We start from the raw sequence: 20,367 nt of genomic DNA on the forward strand, positions 1-20,367 counted from the left end.
TGAGAATGAAAAGGGGAAAAGTGGGGCAGATAGCTTTTGAATAATTCTCAGTGCTGGCACACAATTGGTGCCTGGAAAGATGACCTAGGGCTTCCCTGATGCTATCCTGACCCACAGCCCTCAGGGGGCACTACAGAGGTTTCCATAACTCACTCTTGAACCAATCACCAACATAATGACTATTATTTGACAGTAAAACAATCAGTTCTGAAGAATCCTTCCTTCCTATGATCCTTCTTGGGAAAACAAAGGACAAGAATCTGAATCTTCTGGTTAGAGGCAACAGTAAGTCTTTGTGTGATAATGACTTCATACCCAGCACTCGTCTAACTACTGACATAGTTGTAAAAAATGGCTATGTACCCAGTAAGTCCTGAAAGCTGAATTTGTAAATAAATGCCTCCATAGTAAAAAAAAAAAAAAAAGATGTAGTTATATATACAATGGAATATTACTCAACCATCAGAAAGGATGAACACTCACTATTTGCATGGAGATGGATTAATTGGAGGGAATTATGCCAAATGAAAAAATTCAAACAGAGAAAGACAATTATCAAATGGTTTTACTCCTATGTGGAACATAAGGAATAGCAAAAAGGACCACAGGGGAAGGGAGGGAAAACTGAATGGGAAGGTATCAGAGAGGGAGAGAAACCATGAAAGACTCTGGACTCTGGGAACCAAACTGAGGGTTACAGAAGGAAGGGAGTGGGGGGATGGGGTAACTGGATGATGGGTATTAAGGAGGGCATGAGTAGTGATGAGCACTGGGTGTTACATGCAACTGATCAATCATTGAACACTACAGTCAAAAACTAATGATGTACTATATGCTGGATGCTTGAACATAATAAATAAATAAACAAACAATTTTAAAAAGAAAAAGAAAAAGAAACCTCAGAATCAAGAAACAGAGAGCTACGAGGGGAACAATATGATAATGTGTGTTTGTTCACTGTGGTATGCCCAAACTAATTTAGTCGCTGCTATCTTCAACTGAGCATTGGCGCCTTTTAGGAGACCTAAAAACTTTTGATCGATTTAGTACCATTACCTGTCTCAGCCCCAACTTGTAAGATTCAGTCTCTGTTATGCGCTTTCTCATTTCCTTTTCCATCATGCTCAATTCCAAATTCTTTTCTCCGTATTATGCAGTATGCTGCTTCGGTTATGCATCTCACTACTCCAGTTATTTGTGTCCTACCATCTGTAATAAAAAACAGTCACTTAGCTTTCTTTTTCATAGATGTTTGGATCGTGTGGGTATTAGTATTACAATCACTCTCATCTTCATCATCTGTACTCTTAGAAAAAATCATCTCAGTATTCACAATGTTAAAAATTAAATTAACATCATCTTGATGCCAAGAACAACAATCAATCCACAGGCAGAGGGCTGTTAGCAATCATGATGACCGTGCACTTAAGTGGCGCACTTACATCTCAGCACTTGCAATGATATAACAATGAATGACTGATGATCGCGAACAGCAAGTCACAATTGCTAACGTGCGTGGTCAGGGGGAGAAATGTTGATGGCAACTGCCGAAGGCAGATAAGCTATGTCATATCCACCTACTACAAAAATTGTCACTCTCAGTCCCTATCTTTCAAGCTGTGGTATGGATTTTGTACCCCACCACCAATAACAACCATCTGCACCCATTGCCAAACACCTGGAAGTTCTCCTTGATGTAGAGGTTCCAGTGCTACGACTCGGGTCTCCCAGCCCAATTGGGACAGTTGTCATCCTAGTCTTTCCATTTGAGCCTGTGGGACATATGAGCACTTTCTCCTTCAATTCATCTGTTCAATTTCTTGGTTGAGAAATTGAGGTAGGTGTATCAGCTGGTAGTCGCATAGATCTTTTTAGATTCACAACTGAATCTGCTTAAGGACACTGTTTTTTGTTTTTTGGTTTTTTTTAGTTAGAGTCTTACTAATACCACAATGCTATTTTCCCAGAATATGTTCTACTTGTTCTGATTCATCTTTCTAAGTGTGGCACTTACTCTGTGAGTTGTCATTTTTCTTTGTTAGTTTATGGGAACTCAACTCTGATTGTTGGGTTATGCTAGGGGTTCTCTTCTTGTGGGCTAGTGGTATAGAAAAAAGTAATTCACATATCTCCCCCTTGAGGAAATTGGAGGAAGTTGGGGCTCTCCTAGTCTTCTTGTCTGTCCCAGGGTCCATGACGGGAGATCTTTGCCCACCTATTCAATTCCTTTCTAGTCAATTTAAAGGCAACAGAAGAGACATATTCATGGGAACAAATATCTAAGGAAGGAGAGCAGAAATATTTTGAGATCCAAATTGTGAAACAAGCATTCCCCCAAACTTTCCTGGAGGAGCAACTGTTTTTGTTTTTTTGTTTTGATTTGTTTTGTTTTTTGGGGGGGTTTGTTTTGTTTTGTTTTGTTTTTAGGCACTCATCCTTCCTGAAGGATGGATTTACCAGTTTTTTCCCCACACAGAACTATCCAGAACTCCAGGCCTTGCTATTGATGAAGTTCTAGAACCTAGGTGAGGTTTGGTGGGCTGAGGTCCGGAGCCGACGACCAAGAAAGAATTCTTGAGACATCTTTGGTGCAAAATGGTGGTTTATTAAAGCACGGGGACAGGACCCGTGGGCAGGAAGAGCTGCTGCCCCGGGTTGTGAGGGATGGCAGGTTATGTACCCTGCTGTTGGGGGAAGGTGAGGGGAAGGGAGGTGTCAGTGGAGTTTTCATATGCTAAAGAGGGCCTACAAGGTGCCAGGATGTTCCAGGCCTGCCGGAGGCCTTGCCCTTGCTGCTGGATCAGTGTTGTCTTTAGACCGGCCATTAACATTAAGATAGTTGGGAGACTTTTTGGTGGGGTGTCACGATCCTGCTATCAATCGTCTTTGTTAGTGAGATTTAGGACATTTGTAAGCCAAGGGAGACTCCTGTCTAGCAGGATTGTGAGCTCTGCAAGTTAACTATTTGCTTATTGTTCATGGCAGTCAGGGCTGCCTGAGGGATGCTACACTTATGGAGGGGAAAGGGTGCAAGGCTCCAGCTTTTGCTTTGTTCTCAGCCAGCCTCCTGCTCCCTCATCACTATCTTTCTGTATTCTAGACCCTAACGGCCATTTGTTTCAAGAGAAAGTTGTCAGTAGAGGGTAAGGTAGTTGTGTTTAGTTTTCCACATTCCCAAAATGCTTTAATAAACTTTACAAAAATGGTATTCCAATACAGTCAAAAAATAGAGGCAAAGATAAAATTTAGAGATAGATATACTGCTTCTTTTCTAGGTTAAAAGAAAATATTTTATAAATAACTGATATTTATTTTTAAAACATTCATATCTTCCTTGTGAAATTTGTGTCCTGTGATGACTATTTTGCTGCACAAATTCAAATTTCAAAATAATAGCAGGTAAAATATGGTAGGCCAACAATTAAGATAGCAGTAAACAAAGCCATATATATTTTAAAAGTCAGTCTTAAGCACTAAAGTATGGACTTGAGCATGATTTACTTTGCTAGATAAATTCAGAAGAATTGATGAATGATGCTAAATTATTAATTTGTTCAAAGTGGGAGAGGCCACCACCTACAACCATATGTCATAAATATTAAAGCCATCCCATCTTAAGGACTTATGTGGGTAATGAATTATAAGGACCACTGTAGATCGATTCTGGGTTAATCATAACTCTTTGTGCCTGTAATTCACTATCACTTTATCCCCTCCTGACCATTAGTTTAAATTGTAAAGAAGTTAGCAGCTTAGTGTGCAAAGTTAGAATTTATTTCTCCCACGTTATTCTCAGGCCTTTTGGGTTTTATTTTGTGGGCAAAAATAGTAAATTTCCATACTGCAGTCTTTACTTGAATTTTATAAAGCTTTGTTTTGGTTTTAATCCTGAAAACCTGAAACAGATAGCAATGGTGACAAAATCAACAGGCTTCAGGGGTCCAAAAATCATATAATTCAGATATTCATTCATTCCAATTTTTTTTTTTAGTTAAAACAAGTTTTATTTTTTCTTCCCAATTTTTATTTAAATTCCAGTTAGTTAACATACACTGTAATCTTAGTTTCAGGTGTAGGATGTAGTGATTTATCACATACATACAATACCCAGTGCTCATCACACGTGCCCTCCTTAATACCCATCATACATGTAGCCCATCCTCCCACCTTCCTCCCCAGCAACCCTCAGTTTGTTCTCTGTAGGTAAGTCTGTTTTATGGTTTGCTTCTCTTTTTTCTGCCCCTATGTTCATCTGTTTTGTTTCTTAAATTCCACATATGAGTGAAATCCTATGGTATTTGTCTTTCTCTGGCTGACTTATTTCACTTATTTCACTCCTTAGCTCCATCTATGTCATTGCAAATGGCAAGATTTCATTCTTTTTTATGGCTGAGTAATAAGCAACTTGTTTTTTAAAAGCTTAACTTTAATTTATTTTAATAATGTGATCACATTGCATTAAAAAAGTTGCATTCTTCTCTTTGGCTCTTGCCTTATAATATGTTGCATTATTTTTATTTATATAAATATTATTTTTCAGACTAGATTCGGTATGCCTTAAAGGCAAAGACTACCATATTCCACGTATTTTTATATTCCTATAGCAAGTATCTCCCAGAATTTGATCTTTAGTGCAGTGAAAAAAGCCTAGAAGATGACGTTGAGTTCAAGCTTCACATCTACCACTAGTCATTGGTATGACTTAGAACAGATTCTATTACTATATCTGTGAGTTAGGCATCAAAATATCAGCTGCCCCACAGTGTTGTAAAGAGCAAATAAATTTATGTGTAAAGGGCATTTTTTAAGAATGGAAAAAATGCTTTATAAATATTAGCTATTATCATGAGGAAGAAATGGAAGACAGAGGCAGGATAATCTTTCTTCAGTGAAGGGATATCTCATCTTACTCTTCTGTTTAAATGTAATCTTTCTATAATTGTCCCACTGGGTTTTTTTTTTTTAGTAAAAAAAGGATTATCATTGATGTATCTCTGCAGCTATAGATTTTGAAGTGAGCTTTTAAGGAATTTGCTAAATTAAAGATTTGTGTGAGAAAGAATGTGGCTTCTCAATTAAAACCGAAGTCCTTGGGATAACTTTAATGAAAGTCTTTTTGTCTGTGGTGTAGGCTTCTGCAATTTTCTCAGAAGATGCTTGCCTAATGAATTGAAAAGAAAAATGCTTTTAGCATTAGGTTATGATAGAGGTGTCAGAGCAGGGGTATTCAGGACAAGAGGATTCCACAAAGGAAAGGAAATATGATGTAATCCATAACCTGTGAGGAGCACAGGTGCAGGTTTTGAAAATACATTTTCCCATCCTTCACTTACTTGGCAGGAGATGCAAATATTTAAGAAAACAATATTGAATGTTTATAGCTATTCACCTAATGGAGAATTACAGAAAACTAGAAGATTTCCAAAGAGTATTTGTGTTTAATCAAGCACTAGAGATAAGGAATGTAAGTATTTGGGGGTTTTTTGTGCAACTATTTCATTTACCAAAATATTCAAGCAGGCTGTCCTGATTCCTCCAATGAAAATTAAGTTTCCCTTTCTTTAAACCACTTTAACATTTCAAGCTTTTTGCATGGTACTTACCATAATGTGTTTTATGTTATAGCAAGTAGTACTTGACTTACCTCCACTACTGAGTTGTAAGCAGCTTGAGGGAAGGAACCCAAGTCTTACCTTTATGTTCCTTACAGATCCCTTTAGGATCTTCAGATTAATGCATAATGATTGTGGGTAAAATGGAATTCAAAGAAAGATTCCTGTAATTATATTGTGGAAATGAAACAAAGTCTTGAGTTATCTCAGCAATGAGAAATCCATCAAGGCTACTGGCATCTCAGCTCTATTATAAGGACACAGGTGTTAAGTATTAGCAGCTACCATTAACCATTAATCACCACAGCATTCTGGTATCTCTATTTTAGGAACTAGACATTGATAATATTGGAGTTAGATGCCATTTAGGAATTCTTTGCCTTTCTCATAAATGGAGGCTGGAATATGATGACATAAAGCTTCCGGTGTACTTTTGCCCTCTGTTTAACCTGCTAGAAGCACTCAGTTGGCATGGAATCCACTGTTAATAAGTTAATGGCCCATAATGTAGCTCCTTTTTTAAAAAATATTTTATTTATTTATTTGACAGACAGAGATCACAAGGAGGCAGAAAGACAGGCAGAGAGAAAGGAGAAAGCAGGCTCCCCACTGAGCAGAGAGCCCGATGCAGGGCTCAATCCTGGGACCCTGGGATCATGACCTGAGCCGAAGGCAGAGGCTTAACCCACTGAGCTACCCAGGCACCCCCACAATGTAGCTCCTTACCCAAATATGACTTCAAGAGCAAAGACTAGTTGCAATTTTTAAATAATATCCCTCACCTACTCAGATGGATTGAAAATTTCAAGCCTTCAATTGTTATTCTGTTGGAGAGTGATGTTAGGTTTTATTGATGAGTATTTTCTAGATAGTTTTAATCTAATAGTTAAAAACTATCCAAAAGACAATGATTGTATATTTTAGTTGTTGGAGAAAAAAGGAAAAACCAGGGATATTTTTAAAAGCTAAAATAGTTTGGGTTATTATGCAACATTTCATTGATATTGCTACAGGCTATAATCATACTATTTTAATGGTTCTCCTTTTAAAAATGAATTCATAATGCTTTGTAACATTAGAATTATTAGAAATATGTATATAATGGCAATGATGATGTTAATATACATTTAAATAGAGCTTTACAGTTCACAAAGCAGTAACAGCAATGCTAGAACACTTTGCTAACAGCAAAGCAATATGTCCCCAACTGGGAAGGTCCCTTGAGGGCTATAGAAGTCCAAGGGGATCCAGAAGTCCAGAGTGGCTGTTTGAAAGAAGAGAATAGCAAAAAACCAAAGTAGGTTGTTAGAGGAAGCTTCAGGGTCACTGCTATCTCTCCGTTACTATAGGTTTAGACTCAAGAGGCTAAAAGCAAATATGAAAGTTAGTGATTAAGGGTAACAGAATATGCTACCCCAAAATATGCTGCTTTGGTATATTGATGATTTTGAGCTGGAAGCACTTGAAAAACAGCAAATGCAGGGAGAGGTTTTCTCTAAATAACTCTTATTGACCTAAACACAAATCCTCTAAAAGGACCTCAAGTGTCATAAATCCCCTCCCTGGGAGTTTCATCAACAGGGAATGACCCTCATCCCAGGAGAAGAGACTAGAAGTGAGGCACACATTCAGACAAACTTTGTCACAAAATACCACAACTCCCATGTATTCTACCAAAGGCCATTCATCTTTCATAAATATGATTTACTCTCCCCTAAGAGGCCTACTTCCCTCATCCCTTAACTTTCCAAACTAGATGGCTTTTAATCGTGAATTTTAAAGCCACTTCTTTGAATTACTCATTTTTCCCAGGGTATCTCCCATGTATACATGAGACATACATGTTGATAAAAATTTTACATATGATTACAGATAGAGGAAGTAGTATCAGCAGCATGAGGGAATAGGAGGTCCTCTCACAGAACAACAATTTGACAGCCATCCATGAACAAAATACCTTTTGTGAGAACTTCAGAATCCTAGTTGTGAAATCCAGGCAGAATCTAAGACTGAATAAGAGTGTTTTCAAGAGGCGCATCAGTCACTCAGTCACTTAAGCATCCAACTGCTGATTTCAACACAGGTCATGATCTCAGGGTCTTGAAATCAAGCCCCACATCGGGCTCCATACAGGGCATTGAACCTGCTTAAGAGTCTCTCTCTCCCTCTCATTCTACTCCTCCTTCCCCCTTTCTCTCTCTCTCTTAAAAAAAAAAAAAGAATGATTTTAAGAGCAGGCTATATCTCAGTGCTTGGTCAACCATCGGTTGTTCTGTCTACATTCCTGCTGAAAGCAGCCTATACCCTGAAGACTTAATTCTGAGGCTACAAATGTACAAAAGAATTATGCCCATTCTTACCACTTCCGTTCAACATAGTGCCAGAAGTCCCAGACAAAGCAATTAGACAGGAAAAAGAAATAAAAATATCCAAATCAGAAAGGAAGATATCAAATTATCTCTCTTTGCAGATGATAAGATCATATATACAGAAAATCTTAAAGACTAAACAAACAAACCAAAAAAAACCCTTCTAGAACTGATAAGTAAACTCAGTTAAGTTGCAGAGGACAAAATCAGCATACAAAAATCAGTAGCATTGCTATACACAAACAATGAACTCTCTGAAAAGAAATTTTTCTCTTTCCCCTCATCAGATTTACCAGGAAATTTCTTTCTCCTCAAATAAATAAACAAACTAGCTAACAAACAGGATATTTGATTTAATTTTAGTTCTGTTTATTTTTATGAACTCATTAAATTCTATATTTATAGATAATATTTTTTAAAGATCTATTTATCTGAGATAGAGGAAAAAGAGAATGTGTGCACTAGAGTGGGGGGGAGGGATAGAGGGAGAAAATCCCCAAGCAGACTTCCCGATGGTCAGGGAGCACTATGTAGCCCTGAACTCATGAGCCCTGAGATCACCACCTGAGCTGAAACCAAGAATTGGGCACTCAACCAACTGAGTCACCTGGCTCCCCTATATAATATTTTTTAATTAATTTTATTAAGATTGCTTTTTATTTTTGATACCTTTGTAGTTTAGGGGAAGAAGTCACACTTGTAAATAAAAGACAATCATTAAAAGGTAAACAACTCAGAATGAAGTTATGTTCCCTAAATAATGATAGAGAAGATTGTATAATTCTTTGTTCTTCATTGCAATGCCCACCAAAAGGTGGGCAAAATATGCAAAATTGCCATAGACCACACTTGGCAACAGATTACCTCAGAATAACAGAAGTTAGGAAATGTATCTTGCCAACAGGGTAGTGTTGATTATTTTTCTTCAGTGTGACTTGGACTTGCAGCATTCATTTGGAACATAGGTAACATTCAAGGAGATCATACCTATATTGTGTGGGTACAGAAGCCTACCTAGCTTAGAAGCCTAGTAACCTAAAGGAGCCAGGATCTCTTGTAACAACTTCAAAAGTAAGAGACACCTGGGTAGTTCAGTGGGTTAAGCCTCTGCCTTCGCCTCAGGTCATGATCTCAGGGTCCTGGGATGGAGCCCCACATTGAGCTCTTTGCTCAGCAAGGAAGCTGCTTCCTCCTCTCTCTCTGCCTGTCTCTCTACTTACTTGTGATTTCTCTTTCTGTCAAATAAATGAATAAAATCTTAAGAGAAAAAAAAAAAAAAAGCTTTACTTCCAGGTCCCCAAAGACAACGGTCTAATTACAGGAATGACTACACTCAGAGAAGCTCAAAGACATGGCTTCTTTCCATACATTTATTATTTTCCCAGTCCAGGTGACATTTACCACTCAGGGGTCATTTTACAATAAACTTTGTTGCCTGGAAACATATTTAACATTCTAACTTTATCACATTTCCATAAGAGAGCTATAAATTAACCAAATGCCAAATTCTCAAAAAATAGATATTTAAAAAGATAGGTCCTATGACCTTTTATCCAATTAAATATACACAACTGTAATATGTCTTACCCTAACTGTATAACTTAAAATTCCAAACTTAAATCCTATTTTCTTCTTTTGTTTTCCATATTTTACAGGTAAAATATGGAAATTATGCTTTTGTGTGGGATGCAGCCGTGTTGGAATACGTGGCTATCAATGACCCAGATTGCTCATTTTACACCATCGGGAACACGGTTGCTGATCGAGGATATGGAATCGCACTGCAACATGGCAGTCCTTACAGGGATGTTTTTTCACAAAGGTAAGATTTGTGTGTGCTCCAAATAAGGAGAGACAAAAAAAAAAAAAACAGAAAAAGAAAATCCCTTGGTTATGCATGTAGTTTTTATTATATTTTATTTTCTTTGTTTAGAAAAGCATAGTAAAAAACAATAAAAGATTATAAATGTTATTTAGTAAGACATTGAATTCCTAACGCATGTACTGAAAAATTGTTTTTCCATAAAAAGGGAAAAATAGTGCTATATAAACTGGTTTTACTTTTTAAAAATTAATATAAAAAAGGAAGTAGTATGTTCATAATTTCTTTAGAACTTAATTAGCAGTTTACTTTCTGAATTTTAAATATCATAGAAAAATTAGTTCATTTCAAGAACATCAAAGCATAAAATAAACTTCAGGTCCAAGTCAAAGTTCTGATGTACTAAGGCACATAATGATAGGAATGTTTCCTTCTGAATTTTGCAAAGGAAAAGGATAAGAATTTTAGAGTCCTGGGGCACCTGAGTGGCTCAGTGGGCTAAGCCTCTGCCTTGGGCTCAGGTTGTGATCCCAGGGTCCTGAGATCAAGCCATGCATCAGGCTCTGTTCAGCAGGAAACCTGCTTCCCCACTCTCTCTGCCTGCCTCTCTGCCTACTTGTGATCTCTCTCTCTGTGTCAAATAAATAGATAAATAATCTTAAAAAAAAAAAGAGTTTTAAAGTTTTTCATGTAGTGTCAAAGTACGTGAGACTTCGTCATGGAATTAAGGGGATGGTTTATTAAGAAATTACACCCCTCCCAAATGAGAATTTTCTTATATGATTTTTTTAAGAAAAAAAAGGTTTTGAAATGTACACTTTAGATGAACAATGTATATGAAAGACTTGGGCTGGGGCGCCTGGGTATCTCACTGGGTTAAGGCCTCTGCCTTCGGCTCAGGTCATGGTCCCAGAGTCCTGGGATAGAGTCCCGCATTGGGCTCTCTGCTCAGTGGGAAGCCTGCTTCCTCTTCTCTCTCTGCCTGCCTCTCTGCCTACTTGTGATCTCTGCCTGTCAAAAATATAAACAAAAAATCTTTTAAAAAATTTTAAAAAATAAATAAATAAATATAAAAAAAACAAAAACAAAAGAAAAACTTGGGTCTGTGAGGCACTCCCAACGATCACTGCATTTCATTCTATCTACTACCAAACAAGTGTGGGCCTAACGGAGAGTAGTATCTTTCAGGCAGGAGTATATTTCATTTCACAGTGATAATGTATGTTGTTTATTTTCTAGAAATTTTTCTATCTATTCTCTAAAAGCTAATGCCAGATCAAGAGGTCAGTACCAGGTAACAGTAAGCCCCAAATTTCAAACTATTTGAGCTGCATTCCTCCAAATTTTAAGACAGCAAAAAGTTAGGTATTTTGTGTTAAACAAAACAAAAATAAAAACAAACAAAAAACAAACACCTAAATTCTGGACTACATCCAGAATTTATGTTAAAACTCTTCCAGAGCTAGCAAAAAAATCTAGGCCTCTCTGCTTGTCTGCAGAAGTGGAAGTTAGATTAACCCCAAGGTCTTATATTAGTTGGCCTTTCTGTGTAGCAAATAACCCCAAAACATCCATGCCTTTTTTGCACTCGTGAAGTGTACGTAGGGCTGTGACTTGGCGAAGTTGTGCAGCAAGCTGCAGGTCACCTACGGGTCTTCCTGGGCCGCTTCTCATTCCAGGGCCAGGCTGGAAAAGCGGCCCTGAGACAAGCTGTCCTCAAGGCAGTGAGAAGTTACAGAAGGGGCTGCCAGAAGCCTGCAGTGTTTCTTGTGCTTCTGGCATGGATGTGACATATGTCACATCTGCCCACAAACCACTAATGAAAGGGAGTCTCATGGTCAAGCCCAAATCGATAGAGCGAGGAACTGTAATACACATAAAGGGAAGAAGGGAGCAAATAATTATGAACGATAATACAATTTACCAGTGGTCCCTTATGGATCTAAAAAAATCTAAAAATGACCAAAATAGGGGTGCCTTGGTGGCTCGGTTGGTTAAGCATCTGGCTTCAGCTCAGGTCATGATCTGTCCTAGGATGAAGCTCCCTCCTCAGCTTCATCCCTCCTCAGTGGGGAGCCTGTTTCTCCCTCTGCCTGCCACTCCCCCAGCTTGGGCTTGCGTTCTCTCTCTTTGATGAATAAATACATAAATTCTTAAAATAAATAAATAAATAAATAAAATTTAAAAATCTAAAATGACAAAAAATGAAATAAAATTTAAAAATCTACAATGACAAAAAATGAAACAAGCATAAATTGGGAAGTAAAGTATCATTCAAAATCATTCAAAACACACTTATTGAGGAGTATGTTCTAAGAGGAACAAACTGGAAAATCAGTTATGCCTGAAAGAATACCTGGTAGTAATTTACCTGGAAGACACTTGCAGTCTAGTTGCAGATATGTGGCCCATGCACATGAAACAATGAATAATGCAGACATTTCTATAAATGTGTGCTGATATTATGTATATACAAAATCAGTATGATTTATTTATATTGGGTTAAATTGTGTAGTTGAGATATTAAAAGAATTGAATACTGAATGGAATAAGGAGTTAAAGGAAACATGAATGAAAGCTCTCCAGAGAAGGTGAGCCCTGAATTTGATCTTGAAGGATGAGTAGAGAATAGTCAAGCTGAAAGGATAAAAGAGATTTATCTTGGAGAAATGATGAAGACGGCAGGATTGAAGTTGGAGAAAGCAGAACACGTCGAAGAGCAATAAGGGTGGCAAGCTAATTTGAGGGGAAATTTAAAGTTTGGGAATCATACAGTAAGCCACCAATACCTGTGAGGGCTTATTTCCATTCTGGAGCCCAGGAGTAAAATTAGAAGACAGTATTTAAGGGAGGGTTAATCTAGCTTTGAGAAGAAGGATGGATTAGGATTGGCAAAGACTAGAGCAAACCTAGAAGCATAAGAGAAGGAAGACTGAGTTCAGAACTGGGCAATGGGGAATGAGAAGGAAGGAACAGACAGAGGAGACACTTCTAGACAAAGAAGCACAGCATTGATTTCATTAACTTAGAGGTTGGGTGGAAAGCATAATAGAATGAAGAGGATGTCAAGGTCCATGGAGAAAGACCAGCAGAAAAGTCTAATGGATACTGAACATGAACCATGTTGTTGAAAAAAAGATTCTTTATTCCTTAGTTGTGGTTAATTGGGTTTTGCTTCACTACAGATTTTTGTTGTTGTCGTTTCCAGACCTGATTTCTAGATCTTATATGCAAAAGAAGAACCCAATAAAATCAATATGCAGATGTAATAGCAATTAAAAAACGTTTAATAAATCACATGAAGTGTTCCCTGTGGTGCCCTACCTAAGAGAGATTTTAATTCTGAGGAAGTCCACTCCAGTGAACTGCTGAAAAATAATATTAAACATTGAGCATTCTTTTTCCTTTGATTTGCATTATGGAGACAGACAATTTAAATTGTCCCTCTCTGTGGAGTTCCTTAATAATGACATCTATATTCTGGTTCCCTGGACACCTGGAAGAAGAGAGATCCAGGAAAGAGAAATGATCTGGCAATTGTTGATACACAACTCATCTTGTTTCACACGAGTGCCGCAGTCATTACCCAGACTCTCCTCCTGAATTCAGAAAATATCTGCTTTCATTTTCCTGTGCTATAGCTATTAGAGAAAAGAGATCTCTTTTTTATTAACTGATCTTAAAAAAAATTTGTAATAATAATAACAACAACAACAATAACAATGTAACTTAGAAGTATTAATTCGTTACTGTTTCCTTCTTCTATTTACAGAAGTATAGTTTTGTATTATTTGTTTAGTTTGTTAGTTTTCGCTGCCACAATGATATATGTGTGTGTAGTTCAATAAAAAGCTTTCACTCTCAAAAAAAAAAAAAAATTATACAGACCATAAAATTTAATCATTGTAGTACACCTTAGAAATTACTATAAATAACTTTAATACATCAACTAATCCTAGGCCCTTGATTACACTAGATCACCGATTGCTACTGTAATTGCATTTGATGAAAATGAAAGTATTCAGGGTGATTTTTTTAATTAGAGATTTTATTTATTTATTTAGAGAGAGCAGGAACAGGGGGAATAGCAGAGGGAGAGAGAGAATCTCAAGCAGACTCTGTGCTGAGTATAGTCCAGTGCCTGACTCAGTCTCACAATCCAGAGATCATGACCTGAGCCAAAACGAAATGCCTAACCGACTGAGCCACCCAGGTGCCCCCACAGGATTTTTATGTAGTAATCACTAATTATTTCTCAGGTGACTATTTATCTATACCACAACTTAAAAGACATTAAAGTATTTAAATATGTAATAAATATTAATACATAAAGTAAATGTTATATGTGGATATAGTAGCTATCTGCCCAGTATCTTATATGCTTGTATACTTTAATGACACTCCAAAACAATTATATGAAATGTTGTACATTTGCCTATTACGCACTTGCATATTAGAGCACAACTATTATACTACAAATGTATACACTGAGTAGAGGGCCTGAGCTTTGGCAAGCATTAGGTTAGGCATCAGAAACATGGGCTGTAGGGATATATTCACTTTTACACTTCTGCACGCAGGGATGACTTTTAAAGACCAGTAAGTGCTATAGTATATATAATCATAGATTTGGATGGAGGAATTTTGTTTCTTTGGTCTGCGTAAATACGAGGTAACTTGGCAGCAGAAGGTAAAGTTTTTCTACAATCTCATCCGATAGGTCAGAGTTCTACGGTGGTGAGTAATGTTTGCAGTGAATTCTCCAGCACGGTTCATTAAATGTTTATGTGGCCCTTGTCTTTTAATAGTTCTTTGTTTTCAAAAATTATTTAGTCAAAAGTTGTTACATTAAAAACATTTAAGAGTAGAAGAGAGCTGAAATTTTCAGTGATATCATTATGTGTTTTTTAATTTTTTAATTTTTTTATAAACATATAATGTATTAATGTATAAACATATAATGTATTATATTCATGGTACAGGTCCGTGAATCGCCAGGTTTACACACTTTACAGCACTCACCATAGCACATACCCTCCCTAATGTCCATAACCCCACCACCCTCTCCCTACCACCCTTCCCCCAGCCCCCCTCAGTTTGTTTTGTGACATTAAGAGTCTCTTACGGTTTGTCTCCCCCCAATCTTGTTTCGTTTATTCTTTTCCTACCCCCCACACCCCTCACATTGCATCTCCACTTCCTCATACCAGGGAGATCATATGATAGTTGTCTTTCTCCAGTTGACTTGTTTCAGTAACCTCATTATGCTTTTAATAAAATAAACTCCTGTGTTGATTTTAGAATCTTAACTATTCATAAAACTAAAAATGTGATTAAAAAAATATTTATTGAGCATTCTTAAATCTTAGTGGATATCAAGGAATAATTAATTCATGAGTTTAAATTTATACTTCATCAATAAAAACGTCCCTTTTTGCTTATTGGCTTCTGTCCTTAAACTTCAAGAATGAACCACCTAGTCACAAAAACAAGGACATACTTCAAACTGAATGGATTCATGTTGGATTCATGATATTGGTACAGTTGCAAAAATAGTATTTCAATTTAGTCACGGATTTTCAGAATTTTTAAAAATGGAATGATCAGTACTTCCCTTACTATCAGGGATAGAACTAGTCCAAAGGGATAAATTACTTAGAATCATAAAAAAACAATAAAAGTGGAAAATTTTCAAGAGTTCACTCCATGTTGTTTTCTCATCATCATGCACCCTGTCTTCTCATAGCTTTCTTTTAAAGGCATATATGAATCATATTAAACAGACTATATTGGGTGCCTGGATGGCTTAGTTGGTTGATCATCTGCCTTTGGCTCATGTCATGATCTCAGAGCCCTAGGATCAAGTCCCAGGAGGGGCTCCCAGCTTGGCATGGAGTCTGTTTCTCCCTCTGCCCCTACCCGCCCACATTCATGCTCTCTCTCGCACTTGCTCTCCCCTTCTCTTTCTCTCAAAAATAAATAAATAAAATCTTTTTTTTTTTAAAGACTATATCATGTTTACTGTGTGCCCGATTTTGAGTTCTTACATTTGATAGTCTATGAGAGAGGTCCTATTTTTACCCTCATTTTATAGACAAAGAAACTGAGACACAATGAGCGATTTGTCCCAGTTCACAAAGCTACTGAGTATTAGAGCTGAGACTCAAATCCAGACAGTATGGTTCCAAAAATTGTCATACACTTTTAACAATCTGTATTTCAAATAAATACTTGGGGATTGCCCTCCCACTCCCTCTTAGGGGCACAGAATAGAATTCATCGTAATCCTTGACATATGAAATACTTTCATTTTTGGTCCACAAATGAATACTTTTATTTTATTACTTTTAAATTCCTTGAATATAGTCTGTTCTGTTGTTGTTTCTTCCCTTTGCATGGTTAACTGTTAGAATACCTATGCCTTACTTTGTTTTTGAATTTCCAAGGCCTTAATTTCCAGAATAACCTGGATGGGCCAGGCATGCGTTTTTTGTTGTTTTTTTGTTTTTAATTGAAGTATAGTTTAGTTGACATATAATATTATATTAGTTTCAGATATATTAATAAAGATTTAGTGTTTATTTACATTATAAAATGCTTACCACAGTGAGTATAATTACCATCTGTCACCATACAGTTATTACAATATTATTCACTATATTTCCTATGCTATTACATTGATATCCCCATGACTTATTTATTTAATATCTGAAAGATTGTGCCTTTCTATCCCCTCTACCTATTTGTTCCATCCCTCCACCTACCTCCCCTCTAATAATCACCAATTCTGTGTATTTATGCATCTGTTTCTGTTTCTGTTTCTGATTCCACATATAAGTGAAGGCATATGGCATTTTTCTCTCTCTGTCTGACTTACCTCTCTTTGATTAATACCCTCTAGGTCCATCCATGTTGTCACAAACGGCAAGATTTCATTCTTTTTTATGGCTGGGTAATATCCCATTATATAAATGCCCCATCTTTACCTTTTCATCTGTCAGTGGACACTTAGGTTGCTTCCACATCTTGGCTATTTTAAATAATGCTGTAATGAACATAGGGGTGTGTTTTTGAATTAATGGTTTCGGTTTATTTGGTTAAATATCCAGAAGTGGAATTGCTAAGTTATAGGGTATTTCTATTTTTACTTTTTTGAGGTTCCCCCATGCTGTTTTCCATAGTGGCTGCACTAACTTACATTCCCACCAACAGTGCATGAGAATTCCCTTTTCTCCACATCCTCTCTGGCATTTGTTATTTCTTGACATTTTGCTACTGGCCTCTCTGATAGGTGTGAAGTGATATTTCATTGTGGTTTTGGTTTGCATTTTCCCTGATGATGAGTGATGTTGAGCACCTTTTCTTATCCGTTGGCCATCTGTATGTCTTTTTTTTTTTTTTTTTAAGGTTCTATTTATCCATTTGACAGGCAGAGATCACAAGTAGGCAGAGAGGCAGGCAGAGAGACAGAGGTGGAAGCAGGCTCCATGCTGAGTAGAGAGCTCCACGCGGGGCTCGATCCCAGGATCATGACCCAAGCTGAAGGCAGAGGCTTTAACCCACTGAGCCACCCAGGCACCCCATGTATGTCTTCTTTAAAACAAAAAGTTTCCGTTCAGGTTCTCAGCCCATTTTTTAATCAAATTATTTGGTGTTGAATTGTATGGGTTCTTTGCATATTTTCAATATTCACCCCTTATCAGCTCTATCATTGGCAAGTATCTTTTCCCATTTAGTAGACTGCCTTTTTGTTTTGTTGATAATTTCCTCCACTGCAAAGTCTTTTAGTTTACTATAGTTCCAATTGTTTATTTTCACTTTTGTTGCCCTTGCTTGAGGAGATATTAAAAAAAAAAAAATTGCTAAGAGTGATGTCCAAGAGTTTACTGCCTATGTTTTTCTTTCAGGATTTTTGTGAGTTCTCACATTTAATTTTCTAATCCATTTTGAGTTTATTTTTGTTTATGGTATGAGAAAATGGTCAAGTTTCATTGTTATGCATGTAGCTGTCCAGTGTTCCTTCACCATTTATTGCCCCAGGGGTGTAGGGGGAAACGTAGCCTTCTTTTCCCCCTCTCTTCCTTCTGTGTGAAACCTACCCCAACAAATGCAGTCCAAAATGCTTCCATACTTATGGAACACAGCTGTTCTCCTTTGGTTCTGCAGATATGCTCTTCCCCTCAGCCACACCCAAGCTCTAGCAGAGCTCAGCCGTCAACTCAGCAATGTTTGGTATAAGCTTCAGATGGTGAAGCGTTTTCCCCCAAATTATGTATTGTACCTCAATAGCTAATGCTTTAAATGGCTACTGACATGCATCCGTAAGTTAAGTCTTTGGATGTGGTTAAATTGTTTGTCTTTAAAAGAAAGAAAACTTTTCTGCTGATTAAAAAAAAATTGTATATTCCCATTGTATATGCTTTCCCCTTTTGTTGTAGATTAATTGACCAGACAAGCACAGGCACTGTTCTGTATGTCTATTTGAGTGCCAGCACCATACTGTTTTGATTACTATAGGCCTACAGTATAGTTTGAGATCTGGGCGTGTGATACCTCCAGGCTCGTTCTTTTTTCTCAAGACTGGTTTGGCTATTTGGGGTCTTTCGCGATGCCTTATAAGTTTTAGGATTATTTGTTCTGTGAAAAATGCTCTCAGCATTTTGGTAGAGTTTACATCGAATCTATACACTCTTTTGGGTATAGTATGAATATTTTAACAATATTAATTTTCCAATCCCTGTTCGTGGTGTATCTTTCTGTATGTGCCATCTTTAGTCTTCGATTTCTTTCATCAATGTCTTACAGTTTTCAGAGAATAGGTCTTTCACCTCCTTGGTTAAATTTATTTCTAGGTATTTTACTCTTCTTGGTGCAATTGTAAATAGAATTGTTTTCTTAATTTTTTTTTTTGCTAGTTCATTATTAGTGTATAGAAATGCGAAATATTTTTGTATGTTTATTTTGTATCCTCTGACTGCATTTACTAGTTCTAATCAGTTTTTTGGTGGAATCTTTAGGGTCTTCTGTAAATAGTTTTATGTCATCTGCTATACCAATTTGAAGGCTTCTTTTGTCTTTTCCTTGTCTGATTATTGTCTGGATTCAGAAAAAGCACATGAGATCTTTTCCTCTATTTCTGTCTTAAGACTTCTTACAGTTTATTCTTGGGTCCTGCCTAATGTTGGTAAGCCCCTTGAGTTCAGATGTGCATCTCTACATCTCTAGTGGCTACCTCTGTGCCTGCACAGAGTAAGCATTCAATAAATATTTGATGAAAAAAGATCTACCCAACTTTTAGATCAAAGATCATCCCGTTTACTTATATCCCAATAAATTAAATACCTATTCTTTGTGCTTGTTAGTAAAAAAAGAAAAAGTCTTCTATTTTCTCTTACATGACAATTTTTTCTTTCTTGGTTTCTCCAATTTTTTTTATATAATGAATAATAAAAACTCAGGAAAAAAAAAAAAACACAGCACATGTCTACCTTTCTTTCCAGCTCCCTGCTGTAAGAACTTTTATGCTTTCATGCCCAAAAGGAAGGTAGGAAAGATTCCTTTAACTTGAAAGCACAGAGCCCTAATCCTTTTACTCACCAATAAGAATGAAGTGCTTTTAAACCACTTTCTTGCCTCTTCAGGAAGTGAAAGAAACGGATTGCCCAGTTAGCAGTTCCAAAATCAGTCAACAACTGGCTTGACCTCTGCTCTCAGTCAGCTGGAAGGAGCTCTCATGTAGAGGCTTATAAACAGAAGTTAAATAATTGTTTTCTCTTTAGATATACAAAATACATGCAGTCCCTCCGCTCTGAGAACAGGAGTGACATTATCAAGATAGTTATGTAAACATTAAGCAATCTGAACTTATCCATTAAACTGGTTTGGATAATAAATGCTGGAAACATTTTGAGGAAAGGAAGTCATTGCTGAGTAGAATAGAAAGATTTTTCTCAGACTTGAGCTAGAAAGCTTCGAGGTAAGTAGAATTTGGGTATTGGTCCGGGTGAGGTGCTCAAGAAAACATGAGGAAGTCATCAAAACAAAAAGTTACCTTGTGTTGAAAGGACAATGAGAAGGAACTATGTGGCAGGTGAATATAGGTAGAGAAGCTAAAATTAAATGTGACCAGGGTACTGATAGCTGCTACTTATTAGGTACCCACAGTGCTGAACATGTGAAATATTTCATGTAGTACTTGCCACAAGTCTGTAAAGTGGTCACTTATTCATTGTGTTTTAAAAATTTAAGGAAACTGAGACTCAGAGCTAAGTATCTTACCAAAGTCACACAGTAATGACAAGTGGAGCTAGGACTCAAACCCAAACGGGGTTTGTGTCCTGACTCAGGACCCCACACCAGCTTTGCGAGGCTCTGAGGAGAACATTGGACACAGGAGCATTTGAGAAATCCAAGGTACTGGGTTAAACAAGACAGAATTTAATTGAGAAAAGCCATTACAAGGCCCTTGTGGTATTCCAACTGTGAAGTGGTGAGAATGTTCTCAATGAGATTGAGAAATTATTAGAAAAAAGGTACCATTTGAGGAGGGATAGAGAGGATTTGG

General features: G+C 37.0%; 1 protein-coding gene across 2 annotated transcripts in view; it reads left to right on the forward strand.

The window, feature by feature from the left end:
- Nucleotides 1-20,367, forward strand: part of GRID2 (glutamate ionotropic receptor delta type subunit 2) — a 1,483,500-nt gene that overhangs the window by 1,333,030 nt on the left and 130,103 nt on the right. For both annotated transcript variants that reach the window (XM_004756063.3, XM_004756062.2), the window contains exon 14: nt 9,637-9,803. In XM_004756063.3, the coding sequence (XP_004756120.1) occupies nt 9,637-9,803 (167 nt within the window). The remainder of the gene's footprint in view (nt 1-9,636; nt 9,804-20,367) is intronic.

The sequence above is a fragment of the Mustela putorius genome, unplaced genomic scaffold (assembly GCF_011764305.1).
Source record: "Mustela putorius furo isolate JIRA1106 unplaced genomic scaffold, ASM1176430v1.1 tig00003871_pilon_pilon_pilon, whole genome shotgun sequence".
In the NCBI taxonomy this organism is placed as follows: Eukaryota; Metazoa; Chordata; class Mammalia; order Carnivora; family Mustelidae; genus Mustela; species Mustela putorius.